Raw genomic sequence first — 20,047 nt, 5'->3', positions numbered from 1 at the left:
GTCTCTAACATCCACCAGCTCCGTGATGTCATCATGGAGGAGTGGAAGAGGACTCCAGTGGCAACCTGTGAAGCTCTGGTGAACCCCATGCCCAAGAGGGTTAAGGCAGTGCTGGAAAAAAATGGTGGCCACACAAAATATTGACACTTTGGGCCCACATTTTCACTTAGGGGTGTACTCACTTTTGTTGCCAGCGGTTTAGACATTAATGGCTGTGTGTTGAGTTATTTTGAGGGGACAGCAAATTTACACTGTTATACAAGCTGTACACTCACTACTTTACATTGTAGCAAAATGTCATTTATTCGGTGTTGTCACATGAATATGAATGAGATATAATAAAATATTTACAAAAATGTGAGGAGTGTACTCACTTTTGTGAGATGCTGTATTTCTCAAAACTATGTAAAAGCCAAATGTATTGTTAAGGGGACCCAATGGCTTACAAATACAATGAAAATATGAGTACCCTCCTGTTATCTATAAACAGAAAAAAAGAATGAGAGAAAAGTGCCACTACCTAAGTTTAGCATTTATTAAAACCTACTGGTAAAATGAAAAACAATAAATATGCACTCACGTTTAAAAGACATTAACCTGTTCCTGCCCGGCCTATAGGTGGATGACGCCGGGGCCAGCCACTTGTCGATTCAGGTGGATGCCATATGACGTCCTCCTGCATCGTGCCCCGCATGTGGCGCAATCTGTGAACGGCTGCGTTCCTGTACTGGCCCGCTGCCAGTACCATGTGACCTCTGTAACCAACACAGCAGGTCACATTACAGTTGTAAACAATGGATGGCTTTTTTTCAAGCCATCCATTGTATACAATTGTGTTGCTAGCTGTGATTGTTCACAGTGATCACGTAGTACAGACTGGGCCAATCACAGCCCATCTGTACCATGTGATCAGCTGTGGCCAATCACAGCTAATCAAAACAAAACAAACAATGAATCAATTTAATTTAGTAAAATGCTTGCATATAGCAATGATATTCATTGCTATATGCAAACATAATGTGTAAAAAAACAAAAAAAACAAAATACTGATCACTTCCCCAGAGTAGTACAATGTGCGTTAAAAAAAAAAGAAAAATCGTAAAAAGAAAAAAAATAATAATAATACAAAATCGGAAACGAAATTGAAAAAAAAATGATTACATTTTTTTTCGTACTGTTACCCATATATTATTATATGATGATGCTGTACTGCACTGGTGACAGTATGTAAGAAAAGAAAAAACATAATTTTTATTTCTTCATTTTCCAAAAAAATTTGAAAAAAAATTACAACTTCAAAAAACTTGCAATGCCTCTAAATACCTTGGACTGTCGACATTCCCAAAAATTGGTAATTTAGGGCATATCTGTACTATCTTGACATTTTTGAGCCTCAAGAAATTAGATAGGCAGTACATCAGGATTAATCAATTTTCAGATACGGTATATACCATATTTTGTAGACTGTATACCTTTCCTACAGACAAAATAATATACACTGATTTGGATTATTGTCATATTGTCACCAAAGAAATGTAGCACATTACATTGTGGCCTAAGATCATGAAGAAGAAAGATTATTTGCAAACTTTTATAACAAAAACAAAAAAAACTTTTTTTTTTTTTTTTTTTTACATTTTTGGTCTTTTTTCATTTATTTGGCAAAAGATAAAAAAATAAATCTCCATTTGTGTGAACAAAATGATAAAAATTTACTTTGGGTACAGTGTTGTATGACTGCACAATTGTCATTCAAAGTGCGAGAGAGCTGAAAGCTGAAAATTGGCCTGGGTCGGAAGGGGGTAAAATTGCCCAGTATTTAAGTGGTTGAAAAGCATATCAATAGGTCTCCAGCAGGTGTCAACCTTCCAGGTGGTCAATGGTGAGCATGCCCCTCTGCGTGAATGTAATGTAAGGTCCTTTGAACCGGAAAGTTGACCAAGGGAACACCAAGAAGAGCCAGCAAGAGCAGCAGACTGAATGTGTATATCACATGGATAAGAACCACTGTGGACAGCAGGGAAGTGTGGCAGGCCCACAAAATGGCTGTGATGATGTCATGTGTGATGATGGGTGTGGTTATGTATATGTAGCTCCCTTTGTCAAACCACAAGAAACAGCATAACCACGCACATCATCACACATGACATCATCACAGCCATTTTGTGGGCCTGCCACACTTCCCTGCTGTCCACAGTAGTTCTTATCCATGTGATATACACAAACAGACTGCTGCTCCAGCTGGCTCTTCTTGGTGTTCCCTTGGTCAACTTTCTGGTTCAAAGCACCTTACATTACATTCACGCAGAGGGGCATGCTCACCATTGACCACTTGGGAGGTTGCCACCTGCTTGAGACCTATTGATATGCTTTTTAATGTCTTTTAAACGTGAGTGCATATTGTTTTTCATTTTACCAATATATTTAATAAATTCTACAGTAGTGGTACTTTTCTCTCCTTCTGTTTTCTGTTTATACATGGTTTACTGGTGGGAGCCTTGTCAGATCCTGCTTGGAGGAGAGACTGCTGACACTGCCATAATGTGAACTTCATACCACAGTGACTCTTATGGACTTTTCTTAAGTACTGAAAAGACTCTCTTCATTTGTTTATCACTCCTTGCCCAATTTTTTGTTTTGTTTTGTTATGTCAGTTGCACCAGTTTTTGTGCCTGGGTATGTTTAGGGTGTTAATGCCCTTTACAAATCTCCTATTATCACCTGTTCAGTGACCCATTTCTGCTACCTTACCTTGGTTCCAATGATGCAACAGTCATTGTCTTCTCAATAAACATGAACAGGAGTTTTAGATCTTTCTGTCCCACACAACTCACCGCACTTCCTTCCTCCAACCTCTGCATCACAACAGCATTCAACAGTGATGTAGGGGTTGTAGAAAAGAACCGCCGCACATGGAGGGGGATGCAGGCCTCTTGACACTCCCACAATTGTCAAATGATGAAAAAGCAGCTGCTGCATCAGAACTGAGAGGAGGTAGGGGACACGGACATTTTTCCCGCAAACATTCTGCTACTTTTGTGGTGTTATCACAATTTATTACTTTGCTGGTATGTTTTGTTTGGATTTTAAGAGTATACAGGTTTTTCTATGTTAACTGCCATCCTGTAGTCTTAGAAAGGAAGTCAACTCTGGAAACATGATGTCATCAGGTATAGCATTCTAAAGGGGTGGAGATCCTCTGTGCTATCTGAGGTGGAATATGAGTTATTTAGGTGAGCCCAGGAGTGGTTCCATGTCAACCCTTACCCTTTACCATGTGACCAGGCTTGGGAGGTGATATTTAAGCCAGACATTGTTCAGTGTCATGGGAACACTAATCTTATATAGACTAATGTGAGTACAATACTTTTTCTATTATCAGTTTTATTAAAAAGGATTCATACACAACACATGAATTTAAAAAAAAAAACATGTCTGTGAGACATACAGTATATGTAGTTATGTAGTCAACTCCTTGGCCCCCGCACACCAATTTGCTGCAGTTTCCTTTAGAGCATTTTTTTCAAGAGCGAAAACCGCAGGAGATCAGTAAGGGGCTTAACTAAGGTTTTTGGAAGCATTCTAAAATTGCTGTTGCAATATTCAGACTTGTACTATGAAGGCCTATAATGACTGTGGCTATAATTGTCATTAGTATTTAACTTTGATATTGTGTTACAGCTGCCTCATGTATAGACAAGCTAACCACTGTGCCTTTTCTTTCCTTCAGGATTTTAGGACTATGAGTGTCTATTCAGTCTGCTAGGGCTGCAACAGCCTGAGCCATCGCTAAACATGTGTCACTTGGCCTCATCTTGTCTCATTCATTTGCTGATGTTTGTCACAAAAATTTGTGCAATATGTTGGGAAAGGGGTAGGGATCTGGGGGAAGGCTATCATTAAAAAGTCATTAACAAATACATTTTAAGATTTCTGACTCTTATGTTTAATCTAGGAACATCCATCATTGTCCTCAATGGACCTATTCTAGCTATAGACAATGACTTAGGAGTAAATGCTGTGGTTTCATATCGACATCTTGGTAACCAGATGGATTTGTTTACCATAAACAGCAGCACAGGTATGACTCACTTTAACTGATTAACATTTATATTATTTAGTGGCACTTAAAGGCACTGTACCTTTAATATACTCTTTCCCTAAATGTGTCTGATGCAGAAAAATGTAAACCAAAGATAGCATGATGAAATTCCCTCCGTTAATATTAATATTTCTCATAAGAATGTATCACCGATGATATATATCATGGGAGATACTCTCTTATGATAAATAGTAATGTCAGCACTCAGCAACATGTACAAACACTGTACACACTGTACTCTATTAAATGTTTGATTTTAATTGTTTGATTACATTTCAGTGTTTTTTTATATATAAAAACATTGAATGTGGTACCATAAAATTCCTATTCGTTTTTTCTGTTTGGAGGAAATTTCATCATTAAATGGAAGGATGTGGTACATATGGATAAAACATATAGTGCTTTCCTTGCAATAGTAATTTCTGTTAAACTGAATATACTGTAGGTTTATAATACCCTGTATAGCTAAAGTGTCTCTATAACCAAAACTTTTTTTTCTAGTTTTGGGTGGAATATGGAAATGTTAGGACCCTTGTCAGGTTTTCTTCTTTTTTTCCCTATTTGGAAAATTCACTTTCTCTATTTGTCCTTGTGGCCATTTTCACTGTGATAGAAGGTGATGGGAATTTCAAGATTTTACGGTTGTCAAAGGGGTGACAGAAAAACCGCCAATAGAGACACCTGTTCTAGTGACAGCTGTCCAAGAGGGAAGTTCCCTGTCCTTTGCGCCCTTGGGACAGGACATAAAGGAAACTCTTACTGATTGGATAAAAACATTGACAAATAAACTGACAGGAGTTTTACTTCTTTCCTACTTCGGCCAAAAGTAAAAAGTTTTGGCTATACAAACACATTATTAAGTAATCATGCAAAAACACATAAAATGCAAGTGAATCAGTCCATGTGAATCAATTGTTAATGTGTAAAAAAAACACAAAAACACGAAAAACTTTTTTTTTTTAAAATGTAACAAAAAAAATAAATAAATAAAAAACAACTTCTAGTTATTTGGTTATGAAAGTCCCAAATCACACAAAAATGAAGTACCAATGAAGGAACAATGAAGGCAACTTCGGGTGCAACACCCAGAAATCTGCAATCTGCAATGGCAACTGGTCAATACTTTATATCCCAGTGAAGAAGTAAGCGAAAAAAGCCAGATGGCCTCTTACCGGACCCAATGGACCTCAAGTTATAGGGATCAAGCTCGCCTGATATGCACAGTAATCAGCTGTGATGTTCCATCTGGTCCGCTCCAAAAACTAGCCACTCCGTCATGGACAACAGGATGTTTTAATAAATTTGCACCTTCCAGTCACTCTGCCGATGCTCTTCCAGTAAGTATAAGAGATTTAAAAGAAAAGGAACTTCATGGTGCAGTAAATAATGGTAGTTTATTCCATAAAATTTTCTTAAGCTCAGCAAAGAAATACGATACAAAGACACAGCCACAGGTTGTCAGACTGCCAGCTGGTGCGTGGTGACATCACAAGATTGTCTCCAACCAACGCGTTTCCCTGTAACAAGCATCGACTAAGAATGGAGATAACTTTGGGACGTCACTCACCACATAATTTATACTAGGCAGGAGTGACACCAAAAGTACAAAAACTCATCTGTTCCTCCCACGTGTCACACATACAGCACAGTTTTTGTGGCAAATATTGTTTAAAAACAGACATTTTTAACAACAACACTATATTAAGCAAAAATCACCATGCGCCGCCACATTAAAGCTGTCACGGTCAACTTTAAAATTTAAAAAAAAAATTAAAAACTTTTTCCTAAAGCTCCTGTGTAAACATAATTACCACAGAAATTAGCTATCTGTTATCATCCCTGATCCGATACTAAAAAGCTTCGGATCAGTCATATTGATCATCAGAATGCTATCCAATAACCAATTGCTTTCATCTGACAAGCAGTAGTATCACAGAATGATATTAGTGATACACATAACAGTCTAACCACCATGTATATAGTAAACCTTCACAGATTATTGAAATTGAAATTAAAAAAATAAAAATTTTAAAAGATATATTAAATTCAAATTCAGTATTGATTAATACCCACATAAAAATTACTCAGTTCATAATGACATTCAAATCGTATACTATCCCGTCCGACAGCCCCTAAAGACGGGATTAGTACAACATATGCCAAAAACAGATTAACTGTTGTTAATGTAACAATTAAAGTGATTGAAAAGCTTCGATTATTTAAAAAAAAAAAAATAACAAACATGTCACACTTACCTCCACTGTGCAGCTTGTTTTGCACAGAATGGCCCTGAACATCCTCTTCTGGGGTCCCTCGGCGGGTCTCGCGGGTCCTCCCCGCATCAGATAACCCCCTAGGAGAAGTGCTCTCCCGCAGGGTTACCTTGCGGGCATGCTCCCAAGTCCATTATTCGGCATCCATAGCCGTCGAATGTATGACTCGACCCCGCCCCCGGCACCCGCATCATTGGATTTGATTGACAGCAGCGGGAGCCAATGGCTGCACTGCTATCAATCTATCCAATCAAGAGCCAAGAACCCCGGGCAGTGCGTCCCTGCTGGGTCAAGTTCCAGGGCTCAGGTAAGTAAAATGGGGGGGGGCTGGGGGGCCAGTCACTGCCGGGTGTTTTTTCTCACCTTAATGCAAAGGATGCATTAAGGTGAAAAAACATAAGGGTTTACAACCCCTTTAATGTCCCATTCTATATTGAGCCCCAGGGGATTGTCAGAGCAAAGGTCAAAAATTCATCGGGTTTTCTTTCTGGAAATCTGTCTTTTCATATTACTACCCCCTCAATGGGGGGGAGGATATCTTTTTATAGCTATGACTTTCAGCTCTGAGGGATCTCTCTTATGACATTCATGAAAATATCTAAATAAGTTCAGTGCTTGTAATCTTTCCTCATAACTAAGATCCTCGAGTCCCTTTACTATCTTTGTTGCCCTTCTCTGTACTCTCTCCATTACCAGCACATTCCTCCTGAGGACTGGTGCCCAGAACTGGATGGCATACTCCAGGTGCCAGAGTCCAGAGTCTTGTAGAGTGGGAGAATTATAGTTTCATCTCTTGTGTTAATCCCCTTTTTAATGCATGCCAATATTCTATTGGCTTTGCCGGCAGCAGCTTGGCATTGCATGCCTTTGCTGAGCCTATCATCTACTAGGACCCTCAGGTTATTTTTCCATCCTAGATTCCCCAGAGGTTCTCCCTCTAGTGAGTAGATTGCATTTTTGTTTTTGCCACCTAAATGCATTATTTTTCCACATTAAACATCATTTGCCATGTATTTGCCCACCCCATTAATTTGTTCAGATCTTCTTGCAAGATAAGTGAATAATAATATTAAATGTGTAATTTTTTTGCTTATTTGATTTTTTGATTTTGCAAGTGTCATTGATCATTGTATTGTCTTTTAGGTGTTGTGGCTGTGAAAGCAGGGAGAAATATAGACAGAGAAGCTTTCTCTGTTCCCGTGCTGAATTTAACACTTGTGGCAGAAGATATTGGAAAGTTAAATAACACAGCTTCACTAGTCTTAACAATATTGGATGCCAATGACAACAGACCCATATTTAACCCACAGAGTGTTAGTACGCGACTTAGGGAAAATAGTGCTCCAGGTATGTTATTCTGTAATCTTTGAATTACTAATACATATTAGACACTTAACTTGTAATGATGTGAACAGATGGTGTATTTTTGTGATTTACATTATTATTATTCAGGATTCATATATATTGCGCCAACAGTTTACACAGTGCTTTACAACATAAGACCAGACAGTACAATTACAATACAGTTTAATACAGTAGGAATGAGAGGGCCCTGCTCATTAGAGCTTACAATCTAAGGGTCAAGAGATTCAAAAGATAATAACTGTGGGGGATTGGCTGATGGAGAACACAAATGTACAGTTAGTTGAGAACCAGATAGGCCTCTCTGAAGAGATGAGTTTTCAGGGATCGTATGAAAGTGGACCGAGTAGGAAATAGTCAGACAGATTGGAGAAGGAAGTTCCAGAGGATGGGAGAGGCTCAGGAGAAGTCCTGGTGGTGAGCATGGGAGGAGGTGACAAGGGAGCTAGAGAGCATGAGGTCTTGAGAAGAACGAAGAGAATGATTTGGTTGGTATTTTGAGACTAGTTTAGTGATGTCAATAAGCAATATTAAACTCAGCACTGCTTCTATATCAACCACAGAGCAAATGTATGAAATATCCAGGTTAACCATGTGTGGGAGCACACATGTCACATACCTCTAGATCCCGCCCCCCCATGTGAATGAGTATGGGGTACTCCAGTTTTCTTGCTTCGGTCTTCTTTCTCCAGTCTACTCCGCTGCTGCTGTCTTCTTTGCCACCGACCCGGTCCTCCTCCAACGCTGTCTCCCGTCTTTGTGCCAGCTCCACTCTCTGCCGGTTCTTATATAGCAGTGGGGTGTGGCCATCAGGTGACGTCACCGTGAGACCCCCGCGGGTCTCATGGTGACGTCACCGGATGGCCACGCCCCATTGCTATATAAGAACCGGCAGAGAGCGGAGCTGGCACAAACATGGTAGACAGCATCAGAGGAGGATCGGGTCGGCAGCAGAGAAGACCAAAGGAAGAAGACCGGAGGGAAAAGACCGGTGGAATATTTTTAATAAAGGAGATGTCAAAACCATTTCTTGTTTTTATTTACACTACACTGCCTTTTTTTGGGGGGTGAATGGGTATGGGTACAATGTACCCCATACTCATTCACATACCGTAGGAGGGGGTGGGGATTTGGAGCCCCCTTGTTAACGGGGGCTTCCAGATTTCGATAGGCCCCCAACAACAACAGCCCAGGGTTGTTAGGAAGAGGCCCTTGTCCCCATCAACATGGGGAAGCACCCACATCCCCCATATTGAGGGTGTGTGGCCTGGTATGGTCTAGGAGGGGGTTGCTCGCCCCCCCCTTTCCTGATCTGCCAAGCTGCATGCTCGGGTAAGGGTCTTGTATGGATTTTGGGGGAGCAAAGTCATTTTTCATTTTTGAGTGGATGTAAGCAGGAACATACCAAAATGCACACAGACAGTGAAAGCAAAGTCAATTTTCAGTTTTGGGTGGGTGTAAAGCATACCTGTTAAGGAACACAGAAGATAAGACATTCAGGTGGGGCAGAGTCTGAAATGCATATCACTTGTATAAAGAATCACTTAAAGAAAGAATCACTTGTCTAAACGTAGGCAAATATTGGGAGATATTGTTGTATAATGCAGTGGATCATACCACAGTTGCTTTGTTGTGACCCACAATCTAATTGGGAGTCTGCTATTTATGGCACAAGAGATGTGGTTGTATATTGTTGTCTGATTCTTATTTGTCTCAGCTGATCTGAGGCAGATCTAGATTTAAAGTGGTTGTTAAGCCACTCTGACCTCTTTATACTATCCTCTGTCTCCTAATGCTGTGTGCCCCTTTGTGTGTAATTTAAAAAAAAAATGCCGTCTATACCTGATTTCAGAGTGTCTCCCGGTGCTCACGTGACCGCCCGTCTCTCTTCTCTCCTCGTCTGACAGCTGCAGCGGGAGGGGCTGAGAATCCCCCAGTTGACGTCAGCCGGGAGGAGAGGAAGAGAGAGGCAGCCAGTCACGTGAGACCCGAGCGGCGCTCTGAAATCAGGTATAGACGGAATTTTTTTGTATAAATCACACACACGGGTGCACACAGCATTAGGAGACAGAGCGGATAGTATAAGAATGGACATGTTATTTCAATTGTATTGTAATTAGACCCAAAAGTGTGTCAGGGATTTTGTGATGCAGATCAGTTGTCAGTTCCCCATGAATTAAAAGTCGAAAAAAATAATTAAAGTCTAATTTTTGGTACCCCTAAATCAACCCCTCGTAGCCTCCACAGATAGTATATTTGCTTTTATTTTCACTTAACTGAGCTACAAATCTTGTAAGACTGATCTGCTATTTTGAACTGCTACAAAGGAGATTTGCAGTAGTACAAAAGATCTCACACAATCATGCAATACCACCATTAAATTATGTAGCAGAAATTATTAGCAATTCATCTTCTGTATTCTTCTCTACAGGCATGAGAGTAGGAGATTCATATCTCAAAAATCACTCACTTAAATGATTGTATACTTTTTCTCCTTAAAGTATACCACAGTGTGTTTAACCACTTTAGCCCCGGAAGGATTTACCCCCTTCCTGACCAGGCCATTTTTTGCTGCGATACGGCACTTCAACGCTTTAACTGAAAACTGCGCGGTCGTGTGACGTTGTACCCAAACAAAATGTATGTCCTTTTTTACCCACAAATAGAGCTTTCTTTTGGTGGTATTTGATCACCTCTGCGGTTTTTATTTTTTGCGCTATAAACAGAAAAAGAGCGACAATGTTGAAAAAAATAACACAATATTTTGTACTTTTTGCTATAATAAATATCCAAAAAAAAAAAACAAATTTCTTCATCAGTTTAGGGCAATATGTATTCTTCTACCTATTTTTAGTAACACAAATCGCAATAAGCGTATATTTATTGGTTTGCGCAAAAGTTATAGCGTCTAAAAATACGTGATAGATTTATGGCATTTTTATTATTATTATTTTCTTACTAGTAATGGCGGTGATCTGCGATTTTTATCGGGACTGAGACATTACAGCGGACAAATCGGACACTTTTGACACTTTTTTGGGACCATTGACATTTATACAGCGATCAGTGCTATAAATAGCCACTGATTACTGTACAAATGTCACTGGCAGGGAAGGGGTTAACACTAGGGGGCGATCAAGGGGTTAAAGGTGTTCCCTATATGTGTTTTAACTGTGGGGGGAATGTGGCTGACTAGAGGACTAGAGGTGTGTTCCTACTTGGTAGGAACACACAATCTCTCTCCTCTCCCCTGGCAGAACCGGGATTTGTGTGTTTACACATACAGATCCCAGTTCTCGCTCTGTCACGAGCGATCGTGGGTGCCCGGTGGTCATCGTGCCCACTGGGCTCGCGCATCGGCTCCAGGGACACGTGCGGCAGTGCGCCTGCTACAGCGTCTTAAAGAGCCGGTGAACAGCTACAACGGCTCGCGCAGCAGTGCCAACCTGCCGCAGTATAACTGTGGCGGGTGGTCGGGAAGGGGTTAAACACATAAACAACTCCCCTAACAATCACTAGCTACATTGGTAATTTGTAGCAAGACATTTTTTTTGATCTCCCAAGATTAAAAGTTGCACCTGAAGCTGTAGCTGAACATAACTGGACTGTCAGCTATAAACACAGTGGATACCTGTGATTAGGTAACTCTGGATTCTAGCTATAAATCGCAGTACAGCATGTAAAGCTGGTGTTTTTGGGACCCTGTGCAACCCTCACTTGCCTTCTTTGCACCCCTCGGTGGATTCATCATTTAACTTGAATAAAGCCCTGAAGGTTCTTCAGGTAATAAAAGCTGTTTTGCTCATGTCAATTTGCAGCTCATTATTTCAGGACTTTTTAATGCAATCAAGTAGGTGTGGCCCCTTAAAAATAAATTTCACTCCATATGGCCCTACCTTATTATTTGAACTTGACATGTCTGCTGTACAGTGAGCAGAGCATTCAACTGAACACTGCTATATACAACTCTGGGAACAAGTATGGAATCCCCACTCTTGGAAAATGTTCATTCAATAGTTTAATTGTGTAAAAAAAGAAAAAAAACGAATTACAGTTATGCCTCAAAACTATTTCATTTAACATTCCAACATGCTGAAAACTGTAGTCAGTTGCAACTGTTTTTTCAGATCAAGCAGAGGAAAAAAATATAGAATCACTCAATTCTGAGGAAAATATTATGGAATCACCATGTACTTTGCAGTTCTAAAAGAAACCTCTGCGTCAGATTACATCCTGAAAAATGATGTCATCATCAGTAAACATCCTTTCAATTGATGGAATAAGAAAAGTGTTCAAAATCACAATATAAACTTGTGTATTTATTGAAGATTTATTGACTTTCATCTCCTCCTTACCTTTACCTGACATGCAACCCCATATGATCAATAATTATGGAAATTTGCATGTTTTCTTCAGGCAGTCGTCTTCATGCATTTCATTGGAATGTCACCAAACGAAAGTTCCAGCATCATCACCCTGCCCAATGCAGACACGTAATTCATCGCTGAATATCGCTTTCATCCAGTCATCCACAGTCCATGATTGCTTTTCTTTAGCCCACTGTAACCTTGTTTTTTTTTTTTTTTGTTTTGTTTTTTTTAGGTTTAGGTGTTAATAATGGTTTTAGTTTGGCTTTTCTGCATGTAAATCCCATTTCCTTTAGGCGATGTCTTACAGTTCGGTCACAGACATTGACTCCAGTTTCTGACCATTTATTCCTCATTTGTTTTGTTGTGTATTTTCTGTTTTTAAGGCATATTGCTTTAAGTTTTCTAACTTGACGCTGTGATGTCTTCCTTAGTCTACCAGTATGTTTCCCTTTAACAACCTTCCCAATTGATTTGTCAGGTAAAGGTACAGGGGAGATGACAGTCATTAAATCTTCAATAAATGCACAAGTTTATATTGAGATTTTGGACACTTTTCTTATTCCATCAATTGAGAGGATGTTTGATGATGATGACATCATTTTTCAGGGTGTAATCTGATGCAGATGTTTTAGAACCTGCAAAGTACATGGTGATTCCTCAGAATTGAGTGATTCCATATTTTTTCCTCTGCTTGATCTGCAAAAACAGTTGCAACTGACTACAGTTCTTTAATTTTATTTTGTTAAGCATTTCTTAAAGCCAGGAGGTTGGAATGTTAAATGAAAATACTTTTGAGGCATGTCTGTGATTATTTTTTTTTTCTACACAATTAAACAATTGAACAAACATTTTTAACCACATACCGACCAGCCGCCGCAGTTGTACTGCGGCAGAATGGCATGGCTGGGCGAAATTATGTTATGTAACGTCACTTCGCCCTGTGGCCCCTAGGGGCCACCCGCTCGCCCCCCGAGCCCATGCAAGTGCCCGGCGGTCTCAATCACCGCCGGGCTCCCGCGATCGCTCGGGGGAAAATCAGAGAATCGGGAGCTGTTTGTGTAAACAGACAGTTTCCGGTTCTCTGAGGGGAGAACTGATAGATCCTCTGTTCATACAGAGTATGAACAGAGGATCTGTTAGTTTCCCTGCACAGCCCACATCCCCCTTCAGTTAGAACGCTCCCTAGGACACACATTAACCCCTTCCCTGCCCCTAGTGTTAACCCCATTCACTGCCAGTGACATTGCATTGCGATTTTTTTACCAAAAATATGTAGAAGAATACACTGATACATAAATACATAATACATAAACTGAGGGAAAAAAAAGTTTTTTCATATACTTTTTGGGGATATTTATTATAGCAAAAAGTAAAAAATAATACGTTTTTTTCAAAATTGTCGCTTTTTTTTTTTTATAACGCAAAAAATAAAAACCACAGAGGTGATCAAATACCACCAAAAGAAATCGATATTTGTGGGGAAAAAAGGATGCTGATTTTGTTTGGGAGCCACGTCGTACGACTGCGCAATTGTCAGTTAAAGCAACGCAGTGCCGAATCGCAAAAAGTGCTCTGGTTCTTGGCCAGCCAAATGGGCCGGGGCTGAAGCAGTTAAAAAGTGGTGATTCCATACTTTTTGCCAGGTGTTGTAAGGTCAAGTGTACATAACTGTTTTTGTTCTTCATAAAAATACAACTTCAAAAAATGTTTCCCCTAAAATGACTAGATCCTTTATCTACGAAGGTCACTTATATTTTTCTGAAGTCATGACAGAAATAAAGAAAAAGGAAACCACTTTGCACAATTACATGACTTTCTTACATACGCTTCTGAGATTTATTCGATAAACACAACTTACATGAATGTCTTTTCATGAACTCTCTCTTTCAGTTATGTGTTTTGTATTATATTGTGTGGGTGATGTACTAGAGCCATTGAGAGCACCTTGAAATTGCTGCATAAGTGATTTTTACTTCTACATAGAATTGGGGCTAAAGTACTCATCTCATGTTTTATTTGAAAAGGGACTTTTCTATTGTAATAACACATTTACTTTAAGTGCATTTTTCATTTAAAATTGCAAGGATGCAAACCTAAATACACTGAAGTTATGTAAAGTTTAGGGTGCATGTTTATTCAAAACTCTGTCTTTTCATCTTTTCATGGTAAGGATGATTTCCTGTGATCTAAAGAAAGTATATCAGGTAAAGTGTGCCATGGTTTCTCAGTCATTGGTAGGCATTGTGAAAGGATGGTTTATGATACATCTTCCAGCATCGGCTTCTTTTGTGGCTCTAAACATTGGTCATATAACATCTTGGAACAGCAAATATATGAGTGCTTGAAGACTTCCCTCTGTCAATCATTTTAATCATGGGGCTGAAAAAGGAGTAGTTAGATCATCATGCCCAGCATGTGTCACATACTGTGGATTCTGCTTTGATAGATGCATGAATGATAAAGTATCTCCAACCAGGGCTGCCATCTCAAAACATCCTATTGGCAGGGCTGTCTTTAACGTGTGGCTGAAGGGGAAGCTGCCCCGGGCACAGTCATTGTTGTGGGGCCCAAAACAGCTGCTCTTTGAGCCCGTGCTTCCTGCAAATAGTTGACAAGTGGATTTGGCTATCATGAAGGAGATGAGGGCAGAATTGAATGTTGGAGGCGCTGGTAATAGGTTGGGTATTATATCTGCAGCCTGTGCTGTGATTGGCCAGCTTGGTAAGGTAAACCTTCTCTATGGAGAGCACCTGTCAGTCCTGGGCACAGTCACACTGATACCTCTCCTTCACCATGTCCGACAAACTGCAGACCATCAGCCCACTGAAGAACTTCTTCGCCGGAGGGTTTGGCGGGGTGTGCCTGGTGTTTGCCTAACATCGTCTGGACACTATCAATGTGAGACCGCTGGGGGGAGGCATTTCAGGGGTCCGTGGAAGGAGGGGAGGGGTCCTATGTAATGATGGGGGTAGTATGGGGAAGGGTTCCTGTGTAATAATGGGGGTAGTATGGGAGGAAGGGGACTTTTGTAATGACAGGGGTAGTATGGGGGAGGAGATCTTGTGAAATTATGGGGATAGTATGGTGGAGGGAGTCTTGTGTAATGATGGGGGGTAGTATGGGGGAGGGGGTCTTGTGTAATGATGGGGGTAGTATGGGGGAGGAGGTCTTGTGAAATTATGGGGATAGTATGGGGGAGGGAGTCTTGTGTAATGATGGGGGTAGTATGGGGGAGGGGGTCTTGTGTAATGATGAGGGTAGTATGGGGGGGTACTGTGTAATGATGGATGGGGGGGGGAGCCCTGGGAAATGTTTGCCCAGGGTCCAATCAATATTAAAGATGGCCCTGCTTATTGGTACCCCCCCCCCCCTTATCTTTGCCCAGTCTTCCCATGCTTCTTATACCAGAGACACTACAGGAAGTGAGAGGAAATCTTTACAAAGTTATGGGTATCCCACAGTGACAACTGTAACATTTTAGACTACCAATCACTTTCTGCCTGGGTACGAATGGAGACCAGGACAAATAATGAGGTTGAATCTGCCCTGGGAGAACAGACTGTAATAAAAACTTTTTCAAGCTTTCCAATCCTTTCCGACACTATACTAAAGAAAACAAAAGAAAAAAAACAAAACATTTTTAGTATACATACACTTAAAGAAGAACTCCAGGATTTCACACAAGCTGGCCCAAACAAACTAAGTCCATCACTAAACTGTGTGAGGATGTGCGGTATAAACTGTATGTAGCCGAGGTTACAACAGCGGCGCTCAGCCATTCAGAGGGAGCGCTGTATTCTATTAATGAATACAAAGTTTCCTCTGATTGAGTCAGAGGTGTGACATCATCAGCCCACCTCTCTGACTCAGCCAATCAGAAGAAGCTTTGTATTCATTGATAGAATACATTGCTCCCTCTGAATGGCTGAGGGCCACTGCTGTAGACTCTCCTGTGTTTGTTCCTGGTATGAGACAGGAAGTCTCGGCTCGTACCCGGAACCTCAGCTACATACAGTATATACAGCACATCCAGCAGCCTCACAGGTTAGTGAGGGACATAGTCCATTTGGACCAGCTTTTAAAGTGTGTGAAAGCCTGGAGTTCTTCTTGAATACTGAATAATCACACATGTCAGGTATAGCTCTGCCTACTGTTATAGATATAGATAAAAGTAAGGCAATCAAGCAGGATCAGAATTCAAGAAACTTGTGTGAGAGGATTATGTAGGGTGCTGCTGTTGACTTCCTTCTGTTCAGTAACCCAGAAAGTAAGTATGACATCTAGTTTATTGTCATAATGGCTGGGAAACAGAACAGAAGCTGTCATTTACAGAAAGCAAAGTTAGCAATGACAGCTCATTGTTTGTGTCAACACAGGTTTCCTCTCGTGTGCAATCGCCTAGATTTCACAATTACAATTAGGTGGATTTTTAAAAAATGTATTCATCTCTACAAATAAAGATAATAAATGGGGAGAAATAAAGGCTGACAATGATCTTCAGGTTTAGAAAAATGAAGGATAATGTACAATGGTTTTGCACTCACATTCTATTATGGCCAAGATTGTAACAAATAGTTTGTTTTCTTTATTGAAATATCGTATATTAATATTATGTGGTCTTTTTTCCTTTTCACACTATTAACATGTTTAACATGTTTACCATTTACCATGTAATATTTTTGTACTAAACTTAAATATATCATCACAGAGGTGACTCTTCCCTTACCAGATGGATAAGTTGGAGATTTCTATCAGCCAAAAATACCCTGTTGTGCAGTCTCTTTAGGCCTTGCTTACATGGGCTTTAGCTTGTACATGAGTGTATGGGCAGCACAGTTGCTAAGTGGTTAGCACTTCTGCCTTGCAGCACTAAGGTCGTCGGTTCCCATCCCAATTACAGCACTACCTGCCTGAAGTCTGCATGTTCTCCCCTTGCCTGCGTGAGTTTCCTCCCTCTGCTCCAAAGACATTCTGGTAGTTTAATTGGCTCTTGTCTAAATTGGCTGTAGTATGTGTGTATGAATGTGAGTTAGGGACCTTAGAGTGTAAGCTCCTTGAGGGCGGGGACTGATGTTAAAGTACAATATATACAGTGCCTTGAAAAAAGTATTTATACCCCTTGAAATTTTCCACATTTTGTCATGTTACAACCAAAAACGTAAATGTATTTTATTGGGATTTTATGTGATAGACCAACACATTATTGTAAAGTGGAAGGAAAATGATAAATGGTTTTCAAATTTTTTTACAAATAAATATCTGAAAAGTGTGGGTCGCATTTGTATTCAGCCCCCTTTACTCTGATACCCCTAACTAAAATCTAGTGCATCCAATTGCCTTCAGAAGTCACCTAATTAGTAAATAGAGTCCCCCTGTGTGTAATTTAATCTCAGTATAAATTCAGCTGCTCTGCGAAGCCTTTAGAGTTTAGAGTTTTAGAGTTTTTTTAGAGAACCTTAGTCAACAAACAGCATCATGAAGGCCAGTGGACACACCAGACAGGTCTGGGATAAAGTTGTGGAGAAGTTTAAAGCAACTAAAACTGCTCATCACCCTGAACACACCATCCCCAACGTGAAACATGGTGGTGGCAGCATCATGTTGTGAAGCTGCTTTTCGTCAGCAGGGACAGGGAAGCTGGTCAGAGTTGATGGGAAGCAAGAGAAAAACTCACCCAAGCTCTACCACTATATAGTATAGTTGGTGTGTAGAGTAGTCGGTGCTCTGGCTAATTAAGCTCACAAAAGATCCATAGAAAGTACAGGCCTGCAACTCGACAGCTTCTCCATAGAGAATATTGATTTAAGCATTACAGCAATAACATCATCCAAAAATAGAGTTGATGGGAAGATGGATGGAGTCAAATACAGGGCAATCTTAGAAGAAAACTTGTTAGAGTCTGCAAAATACTTGAGATTGGGGAGGAGGTTCACGTTCCAGCAGGACAACGACCCTAAACATACAGCCAGAGCTACAATGGGATGGTTTAGATCAAAGCATATTGTGTTAGAATGGCCCAGTCAAAGTCCAGACCTAAATCCAATTGAGAATCTGTTGCAAAACTTGAAAATTGCTGTTCACGGAAGCTCTCCATCCAATCTGACAGAGCTTGAGCTATTTTGCAAAGAAGAATGGGCAAAAATATCACTCTCTAGATGTGCAAAGCTGGTAGAGACATCCCCAAAAAGACTTGCAGCTTTAATTGCAGTGAAAGGAGGTTCTACAAAGTATTAACTCAGGGGGGCTGAATACAAATGCACGCCACACTTTTCACATATTTATTTGTAACAAATTTTGAAAACCATTTATCATTTTCCTTCTACTTCACAATTATGTGCCACTTTGTGTTGGTCTATCACATAAAATGCCAATACAATACATTTACATTTTTGGTTGGTTGGAACATGACAAAATGTGGAAAATTTCAAGGGGTGTGAATACTTTTTTAAGGCACTGTATGTAAAGCGCTGAGTAAATTGACAGTAATAAATAAAAGCATTTACAAAGCCTTTGCAGGCTTTATTAAAGCTTTTGTGTGACCGTGTGTATGCAAGACAAGTTTGAGCCAACATCCATTGGAAAAAATCAATGGATTTTGTTGTCGGAATGTCCGATCAATGTCCGACCGTGTGTACAGGGCATAAGAAGTTGATAATATGTTCAATAATATATTAATTATTACAGAATTGTGGTAATTATGTTTTATATCTGCCTAGAGTTCAGCTGTAAAGTAGAAGTTTAAGGCAAAAACTATCTAACTCTAATCCTACTCTATGCCACATTCAAAGACTAATCTATCTAGCCCTGTAAAGCAAAAATTGTTGTACTTAACTGTGCTGCAGCCACTCTGGTCCAGTCCCACGCTGAGCAGCCAGCGGCTTTACTTTACTTTACTCTGTAGGCGTGTGCAGGAGTGGCAGGCGACAACAGAATCCCCATAGTAAGTCTATGGGTGTCCTCACTTCCAAGGCATTTCCCAGCCGTTGCCAGTTCTCTCCCACACACAGCATCCGCTGCTGGAGACCAGACTGGATCGGCTGCAGGCCGGTAAGTACAGCGATTTTTGCTTTACAGGGCTAGATAGATTAGTCTTAGAATGTGGGATAGAGCAGGATTAGAGTTATTTTTTGCCTAAACTTCCACCTTAAGTCTTGTTGATAGTTTACTGAAGCTTGCTAGCAGCTTGTACAGTCCGCACTCCCATTAAGACCTGTGTTTAACATTCCCATACTGGAGTTCTTTTAAAGCTTTAATAAAGTTGCTCAAGTTGCAAAAGTTGTCTGTTAACACTACTTCCAAACAAGCTGAAGCCCATGTGAAAAATGTTCTTAACCACATGACCTCCAGGAGATTTACCCCCCTTCCCGACCAGGCCATTTTTTAAAGATAATGATTACTTTAACTGACAATCATGCAATGCTGTACCCAGATAAAATTTATGACCTTTTTTTCCCACAAATAGAGCCTTCTTTTGGTGGTGTTTGATCACCACTGCGTTTTTTTTTTTTTTTGTATATAAAAAAATATACAATTTTGAAAAATAAAACAATATTTTTTACTTTCTGCTATAAAACATATCCACTAAAAAAATTAAAAAAAACAAATCTCTTCATAAATTTAGGAAAATATGTATTCTGCTAGATATTTTTGGTAAAAAAAAATCCCAATAGTTGTCCATTGATTGGTTTGCGCAAAAGTTATTGCTACAAATTATGGTGTATATATATACTGGAATTTTTATTTATTTTTATATTACTAATGGTGGCGATCAGCGACTTATAGTGGGATTGCGATATTGCGGCGGACAGCTGGACACTAACTAACACTTTGTGGGAACCAGTGACACTAATACACTGGCTGGGAAGGGGTTAAACATCTAGGATGCTCAAAGGGTTAAATGTGTGCCTAACCAGTGCTGTGTACTGTATGTGCTGCTTTTA

The 20,047-nt window shown here is 40.1% G+C and overlaps 1 protein-coding gene across 1 annotated transcript in view; it reads left to right on the top strand.

Moving 5' to 3' along the window:
• Positions 1-20,047, top strand: part of CDH23 (cadherin related 23) — a 1,935,615-nt gene that overhangs the window by 1,787,571 nt on the left and 127,997 nt on the right. The window contains exons 44-45 of the mRNA XM_073596703.1: positions 3,956-4,081; positions 7,519-7,722. Of these exons, the coding sequence (XP_073452804.1) occupies positions 3,956-4,081; positions 7,519-7,722 (330 nt within the window). The remainder of the gene's footprint in view (positions 1-3,955; positions 4,082-7,518; positions 7,723-20,047) is intronic.

The sequence above is a fragment of the Aquarana catesbeiana genome, linkage group LG08, assembly GCF_042186555.1.
Source record: "Aquarana catesbeiana isolate 2022-GZ linkage group LG08, ASM4218655v1, whole genome shotgun sequence".
NCBI classification, from domain to species: domain Eukaryota; kingdom Metazoa; phylum Chordata; class Amphibia; order Anura; family Ranidae; genus Aquarana; species Aquarana catesbeiana.
Note: the sequence above shows the minus strand (reverse complement) of the source record. Positions and strands in the feature narration are given on the sequence as shown.